General features: G+C 35.4%; 1 protein-coding gene and 2 pseudogenes across 1 annotated transcript; all 3 read left to right on the forward strand.

Moving 5' to 3' along the window:
- Positions 1-4,409: 4,409 nt before the first annotated feature.
- On the forward strand, positions 4,410-6,054 carry LOC115990518 (annotated as a pseudogene).
- A 3,651-nt stretch (positions 6,055-9,705) lies between these two features.
- LOC115992853 lies at positions 9,706-11,605 on the forward strand (annotated as a pseudogene).
- A 2,525-nt stretch (positions 11,606-14,130) lies between these two features.
- On the forward strand, positions 14,131-17,289 carry LOC115989012 (28 kDa heat- and acid-stable phosphoprotein-like). Its single transcript, XM_031112655.1, has 8 exons — positions 14,131-14,359; positions 15,511-15,548; positions 15,719-15,811; positions 15,929-16,012; positions 16,096-16,130; positions 16,370-16,455; positions 16,831-16,896; positions 16,999-17,289. The coding sequence occupies exons 1-8, from the start codon at positions 14,293-14,295 to the stop codon at positions 17,031-17,033; spliced, it is 504 nt and encodes a 167-aa protein (XP_030968515.1). The 5' UTR covers positions 14,131-14,292; the 3' UTR covers positions 17,034-17,289.
- The last annotated feature ends 7,900 nt before the right edge of the window (positions 17,290-25,189 follow it).

The raw sequence follows: 25,189 nt of genomic DNA on the forward strand, positions 1-25,189 counted from the left end.
TTTCTTGGAGTTCCATGAAACTAAGGAATCGCCAATGAAAACACTATAGCCTGTGATAGACCTCCTGGTGTCAGGACAAACAGCCCAGTCAGAGTCTATGAAGCCTTTTACATGCAAATTTGTGCTAGCTGAAAATAAAAGACCTTTACCTGGTTCATTCTTCAAATATTGGAGCACCCTATGCACTGCATCCAGATGTGGTTTCCTTGGCTTGGACATGTACTGGCTCAACCTATGGACAGCAAATGTAATGTCTGGCCTAGAGATTGTTAAGTACAATAACCTTCCAACAAGTCTTCTATAAGCACTAGGATCCTTAAGTTCTTCCCCTTCATACTTGCTTAACCTTACATTTTGTTCCATTGGTGTTTTAGTTGGTTTACAGCCTAACAAGCCAGCATCACTTAGCACTTCTAAAGTGTATTTTCTTTGACACATTGATATACCCTTATCTGACCTTGCAATCTCTAAACCAAGAAAATACTTCAAGTCACCTAAATCCTTCAACTTAAATTTCTGATCCAGCAACACCTTAAACTGATCAACTTCTTCCTTGTCATTACAAGCTATCAACACATCATCTACATTGATCAACAAAACCATAAAGCAATGACCCTTTTGTCTAGTAAACAAAGAGTAATCTGCCTTAGACTGTTTGAAGCCCAACTGAACCAAGGTATAAGAGAATTTGGCAAACCATTGCTTGGAAGCCTATTTCAGCCCATAAAGTACCTATTTCAGCCCATAAAGTGACTTATTCAACTTACAAACCATCTCCCCCTGGCTCTGAAACCCTGGTGGAAGAGACATATAAACCTCCTTAGATAAATCGCCATGTAAGAAAGCATTGTTAACATCAAGCTGCCCAAGATACCAACCCTTTACAGCAGCCACAACCAAGAGACACTTCACAGAAACCATTTTTGCAACAGGTGAGAAAGTTTCATTGTAATCAACCCCTTCCTTCTGTGTGAAACCCTTGGCAACCAACCTAGCCTTATACCTCTCAATAGAACCATCTGACTTGTACTTGACTTTATAAACCCACTTACAGCCAATGGGTTTCTTATTTGGAGGTAAAGGTGTCAAGGTCTAAGTATTATTGGCTTCTAGAGCTGCAATCTCAGCAGCCATGGCTTCTTGCCATTTAGGATTAGACACAGCTTGATAATAGTACAAAGGCTCAACAATGGAGGAGATAGAACAGCAAAAATGTTTATAGGAAGGAGAAAGGGAATGATAAGACAAGTGAGAAGATAAAGGGTGAGAGGTACCTGTGTGAAGAACAGTGGCAGTGGGAATTGAGGATACCTAATTACAGTGATATGCTTGAAGATAAGAAGGCTGTTTATGGACCCTAGCAGACTTTCTAGTAGGCATAGGATCAGCCAAAGGCTCAGGTGGTTCAATAGGAACATCATGTAAAAACTCATCATCAAGATCAGTGTGCATAGCAAGAATAGAATCATCAGCATGAGTAGAAGATAAGGGAGCAGCAGGCAAAGAAGAAGAAGGAAGAATGTGATCAAAAGGATCAGAAGAAACAGAATGAAAACAAGGCAAAGGAATGGACTGAAAAGAATCAGAACAAGGGGTAGAAGCAAAATTAAAAGGAAAAACAGTTTCATGGAATACAACATCCCTAGAAATGAAAATGGAATGGGACTGAAGGTCATACAACTTATAACCCTTCACATTGAAGGGATAACCAAGGAAAACACACCTCCTTGCTCTTGGAGAAAATTTTGGTCTAGAAGAGGCAATAGTGGAGGCAAAACATTCACAATCAAAAACTCTCAAATGTTCATAAGAAGGAGGATGTTTAAAAAGAAGTTCATAAGGAGTTTTATTGTGAAGTGGAGCTAATGGCAGTCTATTAATCAAATATGCAGCTGTTAGAATGCAATCACCCCAGAATTTAAGAGGAACATTAGACTGAAAATGGAGAGCCCTAGCTATGGACAACAAGTGTTGATGTTTTCTCTCCTCAACAGAATTTTGTTGTGGAGTATAAACACAACTATGTTGATGGACAATGCCATTAGAGTTGAAAAAATCAGGCATATTAAATTCCATAGCATTATCAGTTCTAATAGAATTAATTTTGCAACCAAATTGAGTAAGTACCATAGAATAAAATGAAGTGATGAGGGACCTAACTTCTGATTTAGATTTCATTAAGTAAACCCAAGTGGCACGGGTTGCATCATCAACCACAGTGAGAAAGTTCTTAAAACCATCCAAAGTAGAAGTAGCATAAGGACCCCAAACATCCAAATGAATCAAATCAAAGGCACAAGAACTGATCTTGTTATTGAATGGAAAAGGCAAACGTTTCTGTTTGGCCAAAGGACAGATATTACAAAGATCATTACAAGCCTTTTGTAAACAAGGAAGAAACTGTGCTAAAGCATGAAGTTTAACATCTGATGGGTGTCCTAGCCTTTTATGCCAAAGAGAAGAGAGATTGGTTGAAGACAAGGCAGCAGTAAAAGGATGGAAAAATGTACTTAATTTGTGGTGAACAAGAAAATCTGAGAGAGCAGTAGCAGAATGCTGATGTGAAGAACCACACTGCAATAGGTACAGTCCATCAACTGCATGTCCCACTCCAATCGTTCTCCAAGTGATAAGGTCCTGTATAAAACAGTAAGAGGACAAAAGAACAAGGCAATTTCGTTGAACTTTAGTGAAAGAACTGACAGAGAAAAGATTAAATGTAAAAGAGGGAACACATAGGACATTGTGAAGAGTAAGGGAAGATGAGAAAATCACAGTGCCAATATGTGTGACAGAGGCTGTTTCTCCATTAGGCAATTGAACCATGGACTGATTGATAGCAGTGATAGAAGTCAAAAGATGAGTAGAACATACTATATGGTCAGTGGCACCAGTGTCAATGACCCAAGTACTAGAATTATATGCTCTTCTATTGACAACTTGGGTAGAAAATACTGAATGTGTAAGAGCCATACCTGCCATGGAAGAAGCATTAGATGTCACCACATTAGCCATGACATTGGACCCTTGAACAGAAGTGTCTAATGGAGAACTAGGAGTCCCAATCAGAGCAAGAAGCTGTTGATATTGCTCTGGAGTGAAGACTGATGTCATGGAGCTTGAAGCAGGCAGAAATGATAAATCTTGGGATTGTGGCTGAGATGGTGGAAAAATCACTTGATGTGCCATTGCAGTCTTGCCCTTGAACTTGTAACCAGGGGGAAATCCATGCAATTTATAGCACTTATCAATAGTATGACCAGTCTTACCACAGTGAGTACAAATAGGCCTCTCTTTTCCCTTAATTCCATTATTGCCAACATAGTTAACCCCAGAATTAACATGAAGATTCTGTGATTTAGCAGCTAAGGCAGTTGACTATACTCTTGGATTGGAACTGTGAATAGCAGACCTCTTTGTTTCTTCTTGAATCATTAAGGAATAAACTTTGTTGAGAGAAGGAAAAGGATCCATAAGCAAGATTCGTGTTCTTACTTGTGAAAAAGAATCATTAATCCCCATAAAAAATTTCATAACAGACTGTCTAGATTGTAAATCACTAAACCTAGTGTTCACATTACATGTGCATTTGCCACAGGTGCAAGAAGGAAAAGGGCTATTATTTTGCAATTGATCCCAGAGAACCTTTAACTGAGTGAAGAAGTCAGTAATTGTAGTCTCACCTTGATGAAGATCTGCAATTTCTTTTTGAAGATTGTAAATCTTGGGACCATTCTGTTGAGCCAAACGATTCCTCAAATCATTCCAAATTCCCAACGTAGTGTCCTCATAGATGATACTAGCTTGTAGTTTGGGAGAAACTGAATTTGTCAACCAAGTTCCTACCATATTGTCACACCTAATCCAAGCTTGAACAGCTGAAGGTGTAGAAACTAATGGAGATGACAAGGTGAGAGTGCCATCGATGAATCCTAGCTTATTTTTGGTAAGCAGAGCTTTGCTCACTGCTCGTGCCCAAGCTGAGTAATTCTCACTCCCTGTCAATGGCTGAGTCACAAGCACAGTGCATAGACTTTCTCCATGGTGCAAAAACAGGGGATCATCCATTGGAGAATCCTGAGAAGATGGAGGAGCACTTTCTGTTGCAGGAGTTGAAGAAGTAGCAGTGGAAGCCATTGATAGCAAGGACAAGCTTTGGCAAAGACGAAAGAAAAAGAATTGAAGAAGAAAATATCGAAAAAAAAAAAATTCAGAGAAAAAACACCAAAACCTAGAACAGAGATTGGGAAAAAATCTAGAACAAGCACCAAACCCTAGAACAGAGATTGGGAAAAAAATCTAGAACAAGCACCAAACCCTAGAACAAAGATTAGGAAATATCTAAGAACGAAGAAATACTGTGAGAATTCCAGTAAAGTTGCTCTGATACCATATCACAGATCAAAGAAATGAAGAAAACTGTATATTCTCATTAATTGCAAAACAGAATACAAAAGGGATATATATACACGAAGAAGAAGCAAAAACAAACTAACCAACTCTGTCACGTGTTACATATCCTACGACTAACCTTTAGACGTGTGAACTAACAAGCCCTTTACATATTAATTCAAGCTGCATGTCGTTTTTACTTGTTTTATGTCTTCATTTGTGTCGTTTAGTTTCACATCTGTTCTATAGATACCCTTGTAGCTTTGACCCTCTTCTATCAAGCTTACTTGATCTTGTTCAGACCTGTTTCTTCCATTCTGATATGGTTTTCCATGGGCAATCTAACCTCCTTCCTCCACTTCTCGAACAAGCTTGCTGAGAGAGGCCACAGAGTATTTCTTGTTGCCTACCAAAACTCAAGCTAAGCTAGAGCCTTTCAATCTGCACAAAAACCTCATTTCTTTCATCCCAATCACTGTTACACATGTTGATGGCCTCCCTCCAGGTTCTGAAACTACCTCGAATGTTCCTTTCCCATTGTATTCCCTTATCATGACTGCAATGGACCTTACTGCACCCTCCATTGAATCTTCTCTTCGTGATTTTAAATCCCATTTTGTATTCCATGATTTCACTCACTAGTTGCCACCGTTGGCATGCTGCCTAGGCATTAAGTTTATACATCATTGCACCATTAATTAGCCCCGCGACTGTGGGGTATTTGCTAAGCCAAGAAAGAAAAAACAATGAAAAGCCATTAACTGAATCAGATTTTAAGGCACCTCCACCAAGCTTCCCACCTTCTTCAATCAAGATATTTCCCTATGAAGTTCGACAATTTACCTCTGCAACACTGAAACAATTTGGCAGAGACGTATCATTGATGGAACGCCTGATGATCTCTTTTAGTGATTCTGATGCTATTAGTTTCAAAAGTTGCAAGGAGATGGAAGGGACTTACTATGACTACATTGAAATACATTTCATAAAGCCTGTGATTCTTGCAGGGCCAGTAGTGCCTGAGCCACCAACTATAGCATTAGAAGAGAAATGGGCGAAGTGGTTGGACAGCTTCAAGCCCAAAACTGTGATATTTTGTGCATTTAGAAGTGAATGCATTTCAAAGAAAGATCAGTTTCAAGAACTAGTTTTGGGTTTTGAGCTAACAGTATGCCTTTTTCGGCTGCACTAAAACCACCAATGGGCACTGAAACAATTGAATCTACATTGCCAGAAGGGTTTGAAGAGAGAGTAAAGGGAAAGGGGATTGTTCAAGGGGATTAGGTTCAGCATCAGTTGATACTGAGGCATCCTTTTGTGGGGTGCTTTGTGACACATTGTGGATCAGGTTCTTTGTCTGAGGCTATGGTGACTGAATGTCAAATGGTTTTGCTGCCTAGTGTTGGGGATCAAAGTATCAATGCAAGGCTGATGGGTAGAGATCTCAAAGTGGGAATTGAAGTTGAGAAAGGTGAGGAAGATGGGCTGTTTACAAGGGAGGGTGTGTGTAAGGCAGTGAGGGTTGTAATGGATGAAGATAGTATGGTAGGGAAAGAGGTAAGAGACAACCATGCTAAATGGAGAGAGCTCTTGTTGAGCGATGGGCTGGAAAACTCCTACATTGATAGCTATGTTCAAAAGCTGCATTATCTGCTCAAGTGATTTTATGGTATTCATATTTGGATGAGTTTGGAAGTTAGCTAAATAAGATGAACCGTTATTTCATCATAACTACTATTCTTAGGCCTATATTTGCTGATGTTTTAAGTGGTAATGTTTGAAGCATTTTAGTTTCGTTTAAATAAACATGTAAGGAATGAAGAATGCATGAGTGCATGATGTTGGATTTGAATGATGAGGATATGAAGTTAAAGATGAATTATATTTGGTGATGCAAAAAATCAGCAGTTGAGCTCCTCATCATAATGGATGGACGAAGCTGTGATTGGAGTCGTCTCTGTCGGAGGAAAACTTATAAAATGAATCGGGTGAAAGAGTAACACACTAGTGTGGCATTAGCCAAACTGCCTTCGATGCTTAAGTTAGTAAGGGAGAAGAATTTTAGGGAGAATAGACTAGAGAGTGATTTTCGTAGAGTATTTGTGTGTACCTTTCACTTATGTTGCTCTTTCTTTTATAGTTGTATGCCTCATTAATAGGCAATGAATTGCTGTATTTATGCCCAACGGCTAGTGCGTTACAAAATCTTTGTCTAGAGTTCACAGCTCATTCTCTGATCGTTGCTCCGTCCGTTACACTTTGTCATCAATGAGTGTAATAAATGCGTAACATCATCTCTTCGTTAGTGACGGTTTCAGCTTAGTGACTACCGTAAATTTCTGACTCATCGGTTGCCCCCTTGTTTGAATTTTTGTCTGTTTAGATGAGATGAGAACACATTTGTTTGATGCTTCATATTTTGTGTACTACGCATTTATGACGAGTTGATGTTTGGCTAGTTAAGTGCACGTGTACAATCAGGATGCATTCGACGTGCAGACATTTCTCGGTTTTCCTACGCGTGTTTTGGTCACTTATTTCGCATTTTTCCCCCTGTTTCCTTTTCTCTGTAATCTTTCATTGTTCAGTTTTCATTTTAGGGTTTGTTTCTCCTTCAAGCTTCCTTTCTCTGTTCTGCATTCCCTAGTAAGTTCTTCGTGCTTTTGTTTCTTTTTCTATCCTTCCATGGTAGATTATTCTTTTGTTAGGGTTAATTGTCCTTCAGTAGCCTTTCTTTTTGCCTGCTTAGTTTGTTTGCTTGAGGCTGTAGAGGGAGAGTGTCTCAAGTGGGTCAGCCTTTTCGTGGGGGAGGACTGTCCACATTATTTTGTCCTTTCTTCTTTGTTCCCTTTGGTTTCCCATTCTGCTAGGGTAGCTAGGTCATTGAAGATGTCTGAGGTTAGGTCTAGTAAGTTGGAGACGGGGTTATCCTCGTCTGATGACCGTGTGATTTTTGAGGTTACTTCCCCTTCCACCCCTTATAAAGCTTGGAACATCTCGTGTTCCCTTATAGGAAAAGATGAGAAGCGGATTAGGGATAGGTTCTAGTTTCCAGTGGTCTTTGTTTCCTTGCTCACTCTTTTTTTAGGAAACTTTTTTCTTATTTGCACCTTGCTTTAGCACAATTAGTGCCCAATTCTTAGTGGATCATCATTTCTTGCATGGTGGAATGGATGTCCACCAATGACGAGGACATCATCAAGAAAGATGAGTTCCTTCATTTTTATCATCTCCAAAAGTCCAAAGACCCTAGCTACTATGAATTTAAGCCGTGGGATAGGGCTTCTAGCTTAATACTTGATTACCTATCATCTCTTCGAAATTGGAAGCCAAACTTCTTTTTTCTTTCTGGAAGTGGTTGGGAGTTCGTCCCTAGTGAGGACCTGGATGAAGCCCCCAAGTTTTTTCATAGTTGGGGAACCCCCATGTCTGGTGTGTCTTTCTCGTCTTTCTGTTACTTTTTTTTCTTTGTGAGTGACGGTGGTATGTGACATACTTGTTTTTTGCAGTTTCTCAACGTCCTCATTTGAAGAAGAGATACCATCGTCGTGCCGAAAAGGTGAAGGAATATTTAGAGACCGTCAAGGATTTTGATGAGCTCATCTCTCCCCAATTGCTATTCCTTCATTTCCTGGGTTCGGAACCGTTAAGTAAGTTCCGGAGAAATCTCGAAGTTGTGAAGAAGAGTGAGTGTTCAATTTTTTTTTTTTTTTTTCAAGAATGACTACCAGATTTAGCAAGCAAAAGTTGGCTGAGGCTCAAGAGAAGAAAGCCAAAGGTGGCCTCATCAGTTGTCTCATTTCAAAGAAGCGTTTGAAGGTAGGTGACGTTTCTAAGGATGATCCCGTGGTAACCCCTCCTCCTGCCCATTCGCCTGTTAAGCGTCCTGCCTCTCCCACTTCGTCTCTGGAGGTGATTGCTTTTGCTGGGGAGGAAACTAAGAATAAGAAGAAGGTTGGTAGCAAATCTTTTCTTCGTTCTTTTTGGGATGATGCTGATGCTGCTGCTTTGAAGGCTCATGAGGCGCTCTCTGTGGACAACCTAAGTCCTCTAATGGCGAAGTTGTCTAGCGAGGTGATGTCATCTTATATTCAGAAGCTTGTGTAGGTATATGTTGATAATGTGGGTTGCCTTTTCTCTTTCTTTTTCTTTACTCTACTTTTTCTAAGAGAGATTTCTTGTAGGCTTTAGGGGAGTCCCTATTCGTTTCTGGGAAGCTTCTGGATTTGGAGAAGAGGGTGGCCATGTTTGAGCCTATGATCAAATCCTTTTCTGTTGAGAATGAGACTCTTAAGAACAAGGTTGCCATTCTTACCGTTGAAGCTGAAAATGACAAAGAGCGTGTGGCAGCCTTGGAGAAGAGTCTACAAGTGGGGAAGGACTTTTGTAAGCTAAAGGACAAGCAGATTGATGATCTAGAGTTGAAGTTGCAGAAAGCTGGGGCTACGCTAGTGTAGGAATTCAAGGACTTTGACGAGTACTTAGACGAGTTGTGTGGGTACTACGTGGAAGGCTTTGATCTTCACAGGAAATGAATGGCTAAGAATCACCCTGACTTGGACCTTTTTGGTCTTGTTATTGGTGATGTTGAGAAGGAGCACTTGTCTGATTGTCCTTCTAGGGCTACAGCAGAGAATGTAATGGGAGAAGTTGTGACTACAGTCGAGGTAACTGAAGAGGCCGTGACCATAACCCCTTTAGATCCAGTCCTTGAAGAACAGTAACTTATATGTCTTTTCTTTCTAGCTTTTCTTCTTCTTCCTCTTTTTTTTTTTTTTTTTTTTTTTTTTTTTGGGTAAGATAAAAAAAAAAATCTTTCATGGGCTCGTTGTTTTGAGCAATTGAACAATTTCTTTGGGCCCGTGTGTTTTGGCCATGCATTTCCTTACTGACAATGGCAACTTCTCTTATGACTCGTTGATATGCAATTTCTTTTTCCTTTCATAAGTAAGTTTTTGATTCATTCAAATGACGAAGGTTTTCTGGACTCCTTCATGTTTTAGTTGTGTTTGATCACTTTTTTGTGCTTGGTTGTGTTTAGACAACTTTTGAATGACGATGGTAGTGACTTCTTTCCATTTAGTTATGCTTGAATAGCTGAGTTATGACAACATTAGTTGTGTTTGAACAACTTTCTTGTGTTTCGGCTATGTTTATGTAGCTTTTTTTGTTGAGTCATGTTTAAATGACAATATTAGTTGTGTAAACAACTTTTTGTGTTTAACCGTGTTTGAACAGCCCTTTATGATGATATTAGTTGTGTCAAAACAACTCTTTTACATTTAGCTTGTGTTTGAACAACTTTTCTTACTGAGTCACAAATGATGGTGTTAGTTTTGTTTGAATAACTTGTTCTTTTTAGCTGTGTTTGAGCAGCTTTTTATTGAGTTATGTTTGAATGACGATTTTAGTTGTGTTTGAACAAATTATTATTTTTATTGAGTCATGTTTGAATGACGATGTTTGAACAACAGATTTTGCTCATATATAAAAGCTCTCCCTATTCATTTGTAGATATATGTAGATCAGATTTTGCTCAAAAAATTGTATTTTATTTTATAATAGCTATATATCTCTATTTTAATTCTCCTAACTTTTTTTTTTTTTGGGTAACCTTTTAATTCTCTAACTTGTATTTTGTGTTTTGCAGAAAATGAGTGACAAAACCTTTCACGTAGTGATGTACCCATGGTTTGCCATGGGCCATCTAACCTCCTTCCTCCACATCTCGAACAAGCTGAGAGAGGCCACAAAGTCTCTTTCTTGTTGCCAACCAACACTCAAGCTAAGCTAGAGCCTTTCAATCTGCACAAAAACCTCATTTCTTTCATCCCAATCACTGTTCCACATGTTGATGGCCTCCCTCCAAGTTCTGAAACTACCTCAGATGTTCCTTTCCCATTGCATTCCCTTATCATGACTGCAATGGACCTTACTGCACCCTCCACTGAATCTTTTCTTCTTGATCTCAAACCCCATTTTGTATTCCATGATTTCACTCACTGGTTACCACCGTTGGCACGCCGCCTAGGCATTAAGTCTATACATCATTGCATCATTAGCCCCGCGACTGTGGGGTATTTGTTAAGCCCAGAAAGAAAAATCAATGAAAAACCATTAACGGAAGCTGATTTTAAGGCACCTCCACCAAGTTTCCCACCTTCTTCAATCAAGCTATTTCCCCATGAAGTTCGACAAGTTACCTCTGCAACACTGAAACAATTTGGCAGAGACATATCATTCATTGAACGCCAAATGATCTCTCTCAGTGATTCTGATGCTATTAGTTTCAAAAGTTGCAAGGAGATGGAAGGGCCTTACTGTGACTACGTTGAAAGACAATTCAAAAAGCCTGTGATACTTGCAGGGCCAGTAGTGCTTGAGCCACCAATTATAGCATTAGAAGAGAAATGGGCAAAGTGGTTGGATAGCTTCAAGCCCAAAACTGTGATATTTTGTGCATTTGGAAGTGAATGCATTTTAAAGAAAGATCAATTTTAAGAACTAGTTTTGGGTTTTGAGCTAACAGGTATGCCTTTTTTGGCTGCACTAAAACCACCAATGGGGACTGAAACAATTGAATTTGCATTGCCAGAAGGGTTTGAAGAGAGAGTAAAGGGAAGAGGGGTTGTTCATGGGGATTGGTTTCAGCAACAATTGATACTGAGGCATCCTTCTGTGGGGTGCTTTGTGACACATTGTGGATCAGGTTCTCTGTCTGAGGCCATGGTGACTGAGTGTCAAATGGTTTTGCTGCCTAGTGTTGGGGATCAAATTATCAATGCAAGGCTGATGGGTAGAGATTTCAAAGTGGGAGTTGAAGTTGAGAAAGGTGAGGAAGATGGGCTGTTTACAAGGGAGGGTGTGTGCAAGGCAGTGAGGGCTGTAATGGATGAAGATAGTTTGGTGGGGAAAGAGGTAAGAGACAACTATGCTAAATGGAGAGAGTTCTTGTTGAGCGATGGGCTGGAAAACTCCTACATTGATAGCTATGTTCAAAAGCTGCGTTCTCTGCTCAAATGAATTTATGGTATTCATATTTGGATCAGTTTGGAAGTTAGCTAAATAAGATGAACCGACATTTCATCATATATAATTACTGTTTTTAGGCCTATATTTACTGACGTTTTAAGTAGTAATGTTTGAAGCTTTTTAGTTTCGTTCAAATAAACATTTAAGGAATGAAGAATGCATGATGTTGGATTTGAATGATGAGGATATGAAGTTAATGATAAAATATATTGTATTAGATTCTAATAATGATTCTTGTTGAAGGATGAATTTCGATTTGCACGATTTAGGTAATATATGAAATTCAATCTAAAAATTAAGTTCAAAGTTAGAATGTGAGAAATTTTCCTACATAAATTTGTGCACGTTTATAAGAACATTCTTCTCAAAAAGGAAAAAAAAAAAAAGTTTATTACAAGAATGAGATAAGTCATTTGAAAAATGCTACGTCCACAACATTTTCACAACAAATCATAAGTGGTTAGTTCTTATTGGTTTTAATTTGAACCTACCACTAAATTACTTTTCTACCCCATCGATAACCCATTAACAACTTGCCATATAGAATTTGTTGTGGACATATAATTTTTCTAGAGATTATGATTTTAAGTAAGCGCTACATTTTAGTTGTAAGAAGTTTTTGTTTCTCACATAAATGACTTAAGAAATGATATGTCCACAATATTTTTATAACAAATTATATACGGCAAGTCGTTAGTAAAGGAGGACTATTTGTAATGGAGTGAGAAAACAATAACTCAAAATAAGAAAAATTAGCCCTAACAATAAGAACAAAAGTTGAGAACTGGTACTTTTTAGCCCTTCAAACAAAAAATAAAAACTTAGATTACTGATCCTTGGTTCTATTATTAAAAAATAATAATAATAATAATCTCAAACTCATACCAGTTGAATAGAATCATAAAGAGAATATTGCTTCTTCCTTCATTATTGACTTCATAGCAACACACACCACCAGTGGTAGAGCCAGGATTTGAGTTGAGGGGAGGCAAAATTTATATATGATGCATGCACTTACACACATTATGTGAATATATATAATATATGATACTAAGTGATATTTAATGTAATTATACAAAGACAAAACTCTACAAAAAAAAAAAAAAAAAGCTCATTCATAATATTGTATTTATCTATTGAGATATTTCTCACATGAGTGATCTATTTTTTAATTTTTTTGAACAGGTTCAAATTATAATATGGTAGGGACAAACTAAAAAATTCAATGTAAGGCATGCTAGTGGAGAACTTAAGGTTTCTAAATGGTTCGTTTAGAAGTTGTGCTATGTTTCAAGACCAAAGAAACATAGTGGCATTTAATAAACCCAAAAACAAAAAGTAGGCAAGGATATTTCATAAATGTTAGCTATAATAACTAAGGGTATTTTTTGAATAGGCCAGGGGGGCAACTGCCCCCCCCCCCCCTTGGATCTGCCCTTGCACACCACACATGACGCAACACATTGCAATTGACATGGTCATGCTTGCACCGAACCACCCACACCTCCACCCATCTACGAATTTGCATCACATTACCGGCCACCTAATCTTTACATTAGTATTCTCTCTCTCTCTCTCTCTCTCTCTCTAACAGAAAAAGTATGAGTTACATTTAGAGATTTTTTTCCACTAAATTTTTTTGGAAAATAACTTTATCTCACAAAAAACTAAATAAGGGAGGATAAAAGATTGTTTTTCCACTTATTTAAGGTTGCTACCAAAAATAGAAAAATAAGATAGCTTTATAGAAAATATTTTTTTAAAAACAACTCATTTTTCTAGAAAACATTATAGCCGAAACAAATAGAATGTTAATATTAGTAGTTGACTATTTTGAGTTTGCATTAGCGGAGTTTGGGTTATTTATTCTATTTTAATAATTAAAAACCACTTTTAGTGGAGTCATTGACAATTAATTTGAGTGTTTCTTTTAAAGACAAGAGTTTTGTCTTTTAGTTTAGAGTGTTTATCTCAAATTTGACTTTAGATTACCTTACTATGTTATTATATTATCTTTTTCTTTCTTTTTCTTTTTTTCTTTTCCATGAAATGATAATTATAAGTGGTTATTGTCCTTTTTGTGGGTTGGTTTTTGGTTAATTAGCGTCTGCTTGTTACCGTTGTCTAAATAATAGTTTTCAGTGTTTAAACAATATTATACGCATTTTCATACACTTTTTCACTCACATGTATTTCCAAAAAATACAAATAACGTTATTAGAACAACATTACTAAACGGTCCTTTAGACTTGGCAAAATTATGTTCTCTCTATTTCTACACCATATTTGCTCAATAGCTGAAACAAACAACTCTGAATTGAAAAAAAGAAAAAAAAAAAAAAGAAGAGAAAAACCAAGTCAAGTAATGGGTTAATCCATTTTTATTCTAAATAAAAAATTTCAGTCTTGGGTTAAGTATTTTTCATTCAGATTCATGTTAGGTACAATTTCACCATGTCTAGGAATCATTAAAAAAAAAAAAAAAAAAATCATATTGTAATAGAAGAATGGCCTGAAAATATCTTCATAAAAGTAAAGAGGCCCAAAACTGGAAGCCCGAACCCAATCCGAACCTGCCTGCTGACCTGAGAAGTCCATAATCGAACAAATCTTAGAAATTTCATTCATCTATCTATCCATCTAACCCGTCACATGATCCGACCCGTGAACACCGAAACCCATAAATAAAAGTCCACTGAAACAAAGACCCCACTCTCTCTCTCTCTCTCTCTCTCTCCATCCACCTCTAGGGTTTTTGGAAGCAGAGTGGGAAAAAAAAAGCAAACAAAAGCGAACCTCTCAGGCTCTGAAGAACAAAGAAAAAAACACAGACAGGTTAGGGTTTAGTTAAATTTATCATCGGAATCAATGGGACGAGGAAAGTACAAGAACAAGCCCACTGGCAAACGCCAGTTCTCCACTCCCGAGGATATCCGTAATTACCACTCTTCCTTAATTAATTTTGTGTGTTTTTTTTTTTTTTTTTTTTTTTTTTTTTTCAAATCATATCTTTCTGTGTCTGCAATTAATTTTAAATTTAGGTTTTGAATTTTTGAACTTAGGTTTTTGTTACCGAATTAATATGATTATTTGTTTAGTTAATCAGACAATATTCTTGAATAAAAAAAAATGATTTTGGGTTAGCTGAAGACTATGAATTAATATTTGTTTTATTTATTTTTATTTCTTTTATTAAAACAAAATTAGTTTATGTGAATTTTAAATTAATGTTGGGTTGGGGCTAATGATTTTTATGTGAAATATTGTTACTCTAGATTGTTGAAATTTCAGAGTACAAGCTTTGAATTTGATTAGGAAAATACAACTATGATTTATTTGATCTGTCCTATGAAAATGCCGAAATTAAGAAAATAAAACTGAATTTGTCAAATATATGTTAAAGAAAAAAACTGATTCACTAACAGATGTTGGCACTTGATACTCCTTTTTTTCCCATATATTCTTTTTGGGCTTCAAAAATTTTTCATAGGCATCACAGCGAGCGAAAGAATATCTGAATATCCACATAATCATAAAAATGATTAACAGACAGCGCTGAATGCTCTCTTGGATTACTTAGCAACTGGTTCTAGTGGGTGACGTTGGTTGCTCATAGGTTTTACTAGCTAGAGGCGAGTCCAAAGGCTCTTCTTTAGAAAGATTCCCTACATTATAAAAAAAACAGTTAACAACTATAAGAGACCTTCTATTTTTTAATTTTTTATATATATAAATTTTTATTTTTTTGAGAGATTGGGAAGGGAACATAAGCCATAAGGATATTGTAAAATGTAACATGAACATACCACATGCCAATGTCTTCTATCATGTCGTCAACACCTGCTTTATTGCCAATACCGATTAATGTCTTTTCTTTCCCATTAAGTTTTGCATAATCTAACAAATAAGAATATATTTTGGAATTGGATTTCTGTAGGTTTGGTAGTAGAATGGTAAATGGATTTTTCATTTGCATATTGGTATCTACTTCAATTTGAGATGAAGTTAAAAGAGTATGAATTTAATGGTGGCAAAGTTTAGCATTACTGACTTTAAAATTTTTTGTTTGTGATTTAATGATTGCAGTTGCTGGTACCTCCACCCGTCCTCGCACTTTTAGACAGGTTTCTCCCTCTCTTGTGCACTCTCGCACTCACAGAAGTGTTTTTGTGATGCGCATTATTAATTAATTAAAAGTTTTTCCCTAATTTGTTTTATGTTCATATGCATATTTTATGTGGTAAAATTTTTATTTATGGTATTATAAGCAAGTGAAACTTTTTGATGTTATTAGCATGAAGCTGAACATCAAGAGGAAGAATCTAGGGAAGAGTCTGACGAAGGATCTGAAGAAGAATCTGGAGAAGAATCTGAAGAAAGCCTGGAGGTTAGTTACTGTTACCAGTTATCTATGTTGAAGGCTTTATTTCCTTAGTTTTGGTTTATCTTATGGGTTGGTTTGTCCGCATGAAAACTAATACTTATTCTCATATAATATTTGCAGAAGCGGAAAGGCACACAAGGCATTATTGAGATTGAAAATCCTAATTTGGTAAAGCCAAAGTCCTTGAAAGCAAGAGATGTTGATGTAAGTGCTACCAAATTTTCTCATACATACCATCAGTTATAAAATAAAACCCAAAAAAAGTAATGATATTTTTTCTTGTGCAGTTAGGGAAAACAACTGAACTTTCCAGGCGTGAAAGGTTTGTGAATGGTCACTTTCTTCCTTCAAGGGGACAATATATGATCTGTTTCTTAAGTGGGAGTTCTTTTTGTCTATGAAAAAGAGAACTTGTGGTTTTCTAAGATTATTTGATCTTTCCTAAAGATAAAATTTTGGGTTTTCGTAGAAAAACACCTAGCTTCTATGGAGTGCATACTTCATTTTAGTGTTTAAAACGTTCATGTGAAGTATATATATCTAATTTTGTCTATCTTGCAGAGAGGAGTTAGAGAAACAGAAAGCTCACGAGCGGTATATGAGATTGCAAGAACAGGGGAAAACAGAACAAGCGAGGAAAGATTTAGGTTATTGATCATGATAAACTACTCTTTTTCACTTTTTAATCAATTGTTCCAGCTTTGGAGTTTATATATAATGTTGGCTGTGGATGCTGATTTTCAGTATGCAGATAAAAATTGCCTGCAATCTTAACTTTTTCATTAAGTTACAAATTAATTAGATTTGTTTTGTAGTTACAAATACTTCTATTACCTCTTTCTGTTATGTTTTTATCTTGTTTGATATTGTCTAAATTTTGATGGTTTATTGGTCAAGATCAAAGGAAAGTGAGCAATGTAGGGATTATTGAAGTATTCTTTAGGGTGTGTTTACATTCTGCTGTTCATGCAGGGAAGAAATATTGCAGGCCTTTTAATGTTTTCTTTTGGTTGCTCATGCAGAGCGTTTATCCCTTATACGTGAACAAAGGGCAGAAGCTGCTAGAAAGCGAGAAGAAGAAAAAGCTGGTATGATTTTTAGATCATTATAGGTTGCCTTGTCTCTTTTATTTTTTATTTTTTAATTTTAAATATTTAACATCTTGATACTAATAATGTCATTTATTTCAGCCAAAGAACAGAAGAAGGCTGAAGCTCGCAAATGATCTTTGTGGATAGTGTTATGTCAAGAAATTTATACTGTTGAAAAAGTGATGCCAGAGGATTTGTGCCTGTCCTTCATTCAAGAAATTTCTGCCTTTTGTTTTACTTGCTAGTTCATTTATAATTCAACAGTATAAATTGTGCTACTAACTGTGCAACAATTTTTATTGTATTTTGGATTAGTAATTTATTTGACCATGTTCGTGTCTTGAAACACCTTGAAATTTATAGTTTTCCAAAATCTATAAGCTTTTTATTTGTGGGCAACATACTCAATATTACCATATATTGAGAACTTTACAATGACAATATTATTTCTAATATGGTACAAGGTTTCCTAGGACAAGTGTTGGTTATAGTAGTAGCAGATTATATCAATTTTCTTGCAGTAGAAAGTTTGCACCAATGCTGCCTGGGCATTCTACTAACATACAGAGTCCAAAAAAATTCTTGTATTGGCTTGTAGCACTGGGGTCGTTGTTTGAGTTAATTATAGGGGAAACCGAAATGGTTCTATTGTGACTCATTGTGATTTTCCCATTTTTCATCATCATGCTAATCGCTATACTTATGTTTAATGCTTTTGCGTTGTCATGAAATGGGACTGGTAGACGCTCCCTTCGACATTCATCACCGCTCCCACTTTGTGAATTGTCTTTCCGTGGAGTTAAGATAAACCATTTGGTGCATCTTCAACGGCCAATAATAAAGCCATGTAAGGAACTGGCAATTATTTCATTCAGAAATTTCCTTTATGTGTCTCTTAATTAAGTGGTTTGAAAGATTCTCTGACTCTGAAATAAATCTGTAGGTAGCATCCAAAGACTTTTGGTGCATAAAACATTACTCCCCACCCCCCACCCCCGGCTTCCTCTCTTGCAAAACGACATGAATATAATTAAAAGTAAGAATCTGAGGGGTCTGTAAATCTGGATCAAGAGACCTTTCCATTTTGGAGAAAATGTTCAGTAAGTCGCCACCATAGCCGTTATAGTGATTTGCCAATTGTGTATGTCATGACTGAATACTTATGGATTGACCTGTGTATCCTTGTTCAGTGTAATTAGTTGGACAAATTTGACACTTTTTTAATCAGTATAAAGTTACACATCTAGTACGTATTGAACCCACGATCTCATCCATTAGGTATTGAGCTAGAGCTCATTGGCTGCACAAATATAACACTTGGTTGATTTTAATTGTTGAGTTTGACATGGTGGTCATTCTTGGCAGTCTGTGAAAATACCCAAAAACGTTGATTTTGGGTATGCAGTGAAGGTGTTTATGAAAATATCTACAACTCAGAAGTTTTTGAAGTAATGCTAAGTAATATTACTTTACAGATTCAAGAATGTGACCTTTGAAATCAGGCTTCACATCTTTCTCATTTGCTTCCGGGTTTTAGTAGATTCGTTTCATTTTTATTCTTCCTACTTTGTTTTTGGCTTTGCATGTCTTCAGTTATCATTTTTGAAAGTTAGTTTGACTTGATCCATGTATGATTGTTACTTTCTTTTTTCTTTTTTGAGTAGATCCCAAGCTTGTTATTTAGATTGAGGATATGGGTGTAGCTTATATGTAGAGGAACGGTAGGATTTTTCTTAGCATTTCACGCTCCAACCAAAATAAGTGTTGAACTCTATGGAATGGCCTCGGTGTTTGAATTTGTGGAGGATGGTAAGATTTATCAAGGGCACATTAAATTACTAGAAGGTTTGTTTCAATCCATCAAATGTGATGCTAAAGTAATGGTTGAATTCATTAGGAAGGCAAAGAAATCTGTTATTAACAGGACGCCGTGTTTGAATTTGGCAGTACTTTTGCCATCAGTTGTCTTTAATGATTAAGGAGAAAGAAATCGGTGTGATGTTCTCATTTCTATCGTGAAAAAATTCATATTATTTGTACCATTCCAATAAAATAGTATGTCATGTGAATCTATATGGTTACAATATTTTTATTTTATAAGACTATATTGAGATGTGCCATGCAATCACTAACCATATACATTCCATAGCTATGTTAAATGGAAGTTTTAGTCATTTGCTACAACTAATTTTGTAACCAAACTTTGTCATATAGATATATACATATTTAAAAAGTTACCATACTTTTGAGTGAAATTTGTGGGGTGCTTTTGTGTTAGAATCACATCCCCTCTCATTTGTGTGTGAGTGTGTCATATAGATATGTACATACTTAAAAGGTTACTATGTTTTTTTAGTGAAGTTTATAGTATGCGTTTGGGTTAGAATCTCATTCTCTCATTTGTGTGTATGTTTATTTTTGAAAAAAGAAAAAGAACAAAACATAATACACACTTAAAAAAAATTATGGAAAAGAAATGAAGACAAATGAATAAAAATTTCACAAAGGAGTTACAATCTAAGTGATCAACATAGGATGAATTTGGTTCAGCTTTTTGAAATTGTGTGTGTGTTTTTTTGTTTTGTTTTGAAAAGTGGTAGTTTTAAAAAATTCTTTTTAAATTGAACTTTTTAAAAAAGCAAAATGTTTGGTAAAAGCAGTTAAACAGTTCTTTTTGAAAAAACTAAGTTTTTGATAAGCATTTATCAAAATTGTGGTTTAAGATGTAAATTACCCAAAAAAAAAAAAAAAAAACATATAAGAGAATTCTTCACGGTTCATACTTTTGGTGCATGTGTGTGTATTTTGGAGAGAATTCATACTTGTAATTTTACGTTCTTAATAAGAACTAGCCTCTGAGCACGCTTAGAGGCTCTTAATTTTTTTTAAGATCAATTTTCATTCATCATAATTTAGGATTGCTACATTTTTCAATAACAACAATTCTTAGGGGTATGATGAGTGTTATGTGTGTGTGTGTGTGTATGTGTGTGAAATAATTTTTTCGTATAAAAATCTCATCACACCCTTAGAAAATTTTGTGATTAAAAAATGTAGCAACCTAGAATTATGATGAAAGAAATTTAATCTTTACGAAAGAAATTTAATCTTTACATAACAAATTTAAAAGCCTCATGTGCGTGCTTAGAGGCTAGTAATTTCTAAAAATTTCAGTTAAGAGGTTTTGTTTTTTGTTTTGTTTTGAATGTCAAAGCTTTTTATTTATTGCAATTCGAGATTTATGTATTTGCCAATTATTGAAATAGATGGATCTGAGCGTGATTAAATCTTGTATAGAAAAATGAACACACCTGAACCTACACTCACATTAAATCTTGTATAGAAAAGTGAACACACCTGAACCTACACTCACACGTAAACATTTTCCCATCCAATTGAACATGTAAAATCCTTATGTAAAGCTTACCCACATAAAAGGGTCTAATTCTACAAAAGTCCATGACTACAGATTAACATTTCAAATGAAATCCCTCTCAAAAAAAAAAAAAAAAAAAAAAATTCAAATGAATTTGTGGTCTCGTTTAACCAAGTGATTGCTTTGCCCTTATTAGACTATTGGACCCGAGTAAAATTTGGATGCATAAATTATCCTTAAATTTAACCAAATTTCCAATCCATAAATAATTAGGGATGATGAATAATTCCAAATCCAGAATTTGTCCATTACATAGTGTAAGTGTGTAACTACAGATAATGGCATCAAGAAATTTTGGACTCTTTACACCCTTTTGAATTGAGATATCCAATTACTGTGTTTGCCAACTATTTAAAAAAAAACTATTTAATTAAGGATGAATATTACATTGGTACATCAGAAATGACAACTTGCATAAACTAAGCAAACGAATCTTCCAACCAATTACAATCATCATTAATGAAAACAACCGACTTTGCTAACATTATCGCAACACTATTAATTTGGATGGAAGAAAGCAATGAAGAAACAAAATGTACATGAATCTATAATTTGGGATTATAGAAATTCAAAGCTTGAACAACAAGCGACACATTTGTTGTTGGGGATTTCACCGAATCAATGAGTAATAATGAAAGAACAAAATGAATACATCAAGTAAATAGAAATTGCATAATTGAATATTATCCTTAGACAATATTTGTTCCCATATGCAAGTTGTTAAAGGGCTTCTACAAGCTTGTTCCCAACTTATTGGGTTCTACAAATAGCAATTTTAGAGAATACCATAGGAAGTCTTGTGTTTCTTTAAACTTACTTTTTTTTTTTCAAGTGAACATAAACCTTTATTTATACCCATAGGGTTATAACCATTCTAAAGGTACATATGGAGAGTTAAAATGTTTCATAAAACCGTTCACAAGACTTGAAACATTTTCAAACATTCAAAACAGTTATCAAAATTTTTTGCAGAAATTCAGTTTTCACGAGTCTCGATTGATCGAGAGGAATCAAGCATCGATTGAAAACTCTTTTCGATCGATCAAACAAAAATCGAGTATTGATTGAACTAGGCAGAGACTTCAGGATAATTTTCTTCAACACTTCGATCGGTTGAGCAAAAGTTTCAATCGATCGAATATACTGAATTTCGAATTTTCACTTAGAAAATTCCAGAGCTTGAATTTTCACTTTATTCATTTAACAAATGAATACTTTCTAACCTTATATCACTATTACAACCTATCTATGTATACCTATATATACAACATTTGTTTCAAAGATGCCAACACCAATAGCAAATTGAGCAAATAATATGTAGCTTATAATGAAGTGTCCACATTCCACAATGCTTTGAACTGCAGAACAACTCTACAGGAGGATCTACGATGATCTTAAACCACATAGGATGCGGAGAAGTCCATTGAGTTGACTCCAACACACTTGAATCATTGTCAAATCCCCACCTAGTCCCACACAATCCATACCAAATTATTTCTGAAGCCAATGTCTACGAAGCCCCTATTCTTGCATCTTTTCCTTAAATAAGATTGGTTTTATACACACATTATATTGAAAAGCAGTCCCCTTCTAATTAAACATCTCTATATAAACTAATTGGGAATATCAAAAAAATATAAATGAAAGTTACAACACATCATGGTAAATTTTTTAATAAAAATTTAATATATACGAAAACTTAATAGATTTGTAAAGATGGTTTCAACACCATTTATTTCATTTTGTTAAAAAAAAAAAAAAATTTCACTACAGATTTTAACATCTAAAATTACATCCAATTGGCACTGGTTCTAAACTACTAATAACAAAGAGCACTGATTAACGCTCTCCCATTGAAGAAACACTTATTAAGGCCTACATGTGATTAATGCAGCAAAAAGTATATCCATTCAAGTCAAAAATCATACAGAGGATTCTTGTGCTATGACTTACAGCTTGTGAAGCTTCATCTCCTTCATAGGAGGCTCTATCCACCTTCATGGGAGGCTTTAACTTCAGTTTTTTTAGTAGAGTAGTTATCCGAAACTTCATTCAGTTATTTTAGTAGTAGTTATCCAAAACTCTTGTCAAAGATAACATAGTTTTTTTTTTTTTTTTTTTTGTTTTTTTAATTATTATTTTTATATTATTTTAAGAATTTGAACATGGGTTGGGTTTGGATGTGGTATTTGAAATTTTTTGGATTTGTTTTTAACTTTTAGTTTTTTTTTAGCAGAGTAGTTATTTGAAAATTTTGTTATAAATTTGATTTTTGGATAAATTTGAACGTGGGGTTTTTTTTTTTTTTTTAGCAAAAATCTGAATGTGTTTTTATTTATTTATTTTTTATTTTTAACATGTCTAACCCTATCATTTAAGCTTCAAAAACTGGTAAACTTGAGGATATTTTGGGTATCAAAATTGAGGATTTCAAATGGAGACGCCCTTTAAATAATAGTATAGATAATAATAATTTTTATTATTATGACTACATGTTTATAATAAATGACTCTTTTAAATTTTTTTTAATGGAATATACAATTATTGGATTCTCTAATACTACGGTCATAAATTATTTTTCAATATTTTTACAAATTGTTGATGTAACTAATTTTTACCGGTTTTTATTTTGCCTCACCACTGACATATATTTTCACTTAACAATAATCACTTAAAACATTAAAAAAAAATGTAAAATAGTTTATAACTATAAGAATTTTCGGCAATTATTATCTTAAAAAGTTAAAACTTGGTCGAATATATCTCAACAAAATAAATTTTATAAATAATTATCTTTTAAATTTTGCAATTATTAGACTCATTAATGCTAAGATTACCACAATTTTCCAAAGCACTCAGTGTCACATACTCAAACCAAAACCTCTTTTTTTTTCTTCTTTTATTCCTTCCATTTTTTTTTTTACTTCTTTTATTCCTTCTATTTTTTCTCATCCACACGTCTAGCCCTTCTTTTCTTCATTGTCGTCTTCCTTGACTTTTTGTTATTTTGTTCCACACACAACTTCTCTCCCCCTCCCTCTCTTTCTACCCCACAAAATGAATAACAGAACCACCAAGCTTTCACTCTCACACTTAGGGTTGTCCATTAACCCATCAGACTCGACCCACTTGTTTGATCTGATCTGACCCGAAGACCCAGGGTCAGATCTGAATTTACATACGAGTCAGGTGCGGGTTTGTTAATTAAAAAAATCGGTTTTTTGGGTCGATTTCGGGTCCATTGATTTCTAACTCGTATGAACCGACCCGACCACCCATATTATTAAAAAGCAAAAAACCCTGTTTTCTTAAGTTTTAGAAAATTTTCTCTCCCTCTCTCTCTTACTTACTTTAATCTCACTTTCTTTGATCTCTCTCAAATCCCTAACCCTAGCTACCGTTGTCACCAAGTTGGGCACTATTGCCACTCCTAACCCTAGCCTCCATACTGTTGACGTCGCCTAGTTGGCCGGATTGACAACGTCCTGGGTTGATTGACTTGATTCTCAAACTTCACAAGCCTCCGATCTACTTCAAATCTCTTCTTAAAACTCTGATCCTGTGCAATCTATAGTGGGTCAGTAAAAAAAGTTTGCTTTTTTAACCAAATTTTTTTTATTGATCTTATGGTGGTAGGGAGGGAGTGGTGGTGTTGGTTTAGTCCTCTCTATTCTTTTCGTTTTATTCTTCTAGGTTTTTGGTTTAGTTTTAGCCTCATTTTTTTGTTTCATTTTAGTCTCATAAATCTGGGTTTTTGGTTTGCATTTTGATTTTTCTTTTGGTTTCGTCTTACAGATCTGGATTTTGGTTTGGATTTTAAGTTCTTTTTGGGTTTCATTTGTCTCATTGATTTGGGGTTTTGGTTTGGATTTTGATTTCTTTGTTTGTTGGGTTTCGATTTCTTTGTTGTGCTTCAGACTTGATATCAACTGACGGGTCCAACCCGCTCAACCAATGACTTGTGTCGATGGATCTGAACCAAACATTTGGTCGGCTGCAAGTCCAATTTCTGTTCACCCGATTCAATTGGGTCGAGTGTAGGTCAACCCCAAACCCAATCTGACTAGAACCGTGTACAGCCCTACTCACACTCGTAGACTCCACCATGCCATCTTCAACCAAACCCACAAATCAAGCCCTAGCCTTTACAACTCCAATCCCACCTTCCATCTCCAACAATTTCCTTTACTATGTTGCCACTTTCAACTCCCCACTTCACACGAGCGAGGAGATTCTTTTGCATGGTGAGATCCTTTGCTCACTGTGTTTCTTGTTTGACCGGGTGAATTTGAGAATTCAAAATAAAGCTAAGAGTAATTTAGGGATTATAGGCAGAATTAGCAAAGGTAATATTGTAAGCAAGCATGCGTTTTCATATTCCATCTCAAAAAGTGCAATGCCAAAATGCACTTTTAGGTTGATTGTGATTTCAAAAATCATGATATGAAAATCTTACCAAACGCTAAAAAACTTAAAAAAATCCCAATTTGAATTTGAAATCGCATTCGTGGGTTTTGGCCCAAAAACCCTGAACCAAACCGGCACTTAGTAGATAATTTTTCTCCAATATCTCAAATGCAGCCGTTGTTTGAGTCATAATAAGTCATTACAAATTCTTCTCACTTACCAACTTCATTATGTAATGATGGAGAAAAAAAAATAGTATGATCAGTCGTGGCGATGATTTCATTGCCATTCATTTGTCATGTATATTTAATGGCTGATAATAATTAATAAATTAACAATAACGTTTAGGTGGTTACACAATTTTGGGAGTTTGCTTGATAACATGCTATTTTCTCATCATAATTGTGGAATCACATCAGTAGTCAGTTTTAGAAATCAACAGTGGCA

Source organism: Quercus lobata, chromosome 5, assembly GCF_001633185.2.
Source record: "Quercus lobata isolate SW786 chromosome 5, ValleyOak3.0 Primary Assembly, whole genome shotgun sequence".
Classification (NCBI taxonomy): domain Eukaryota; kingdom Viridiplantae; phylum Streptophyta; class Magnoliopsida; order Fagales; family Fagaceae; genus Quercus; species Quercus lobata.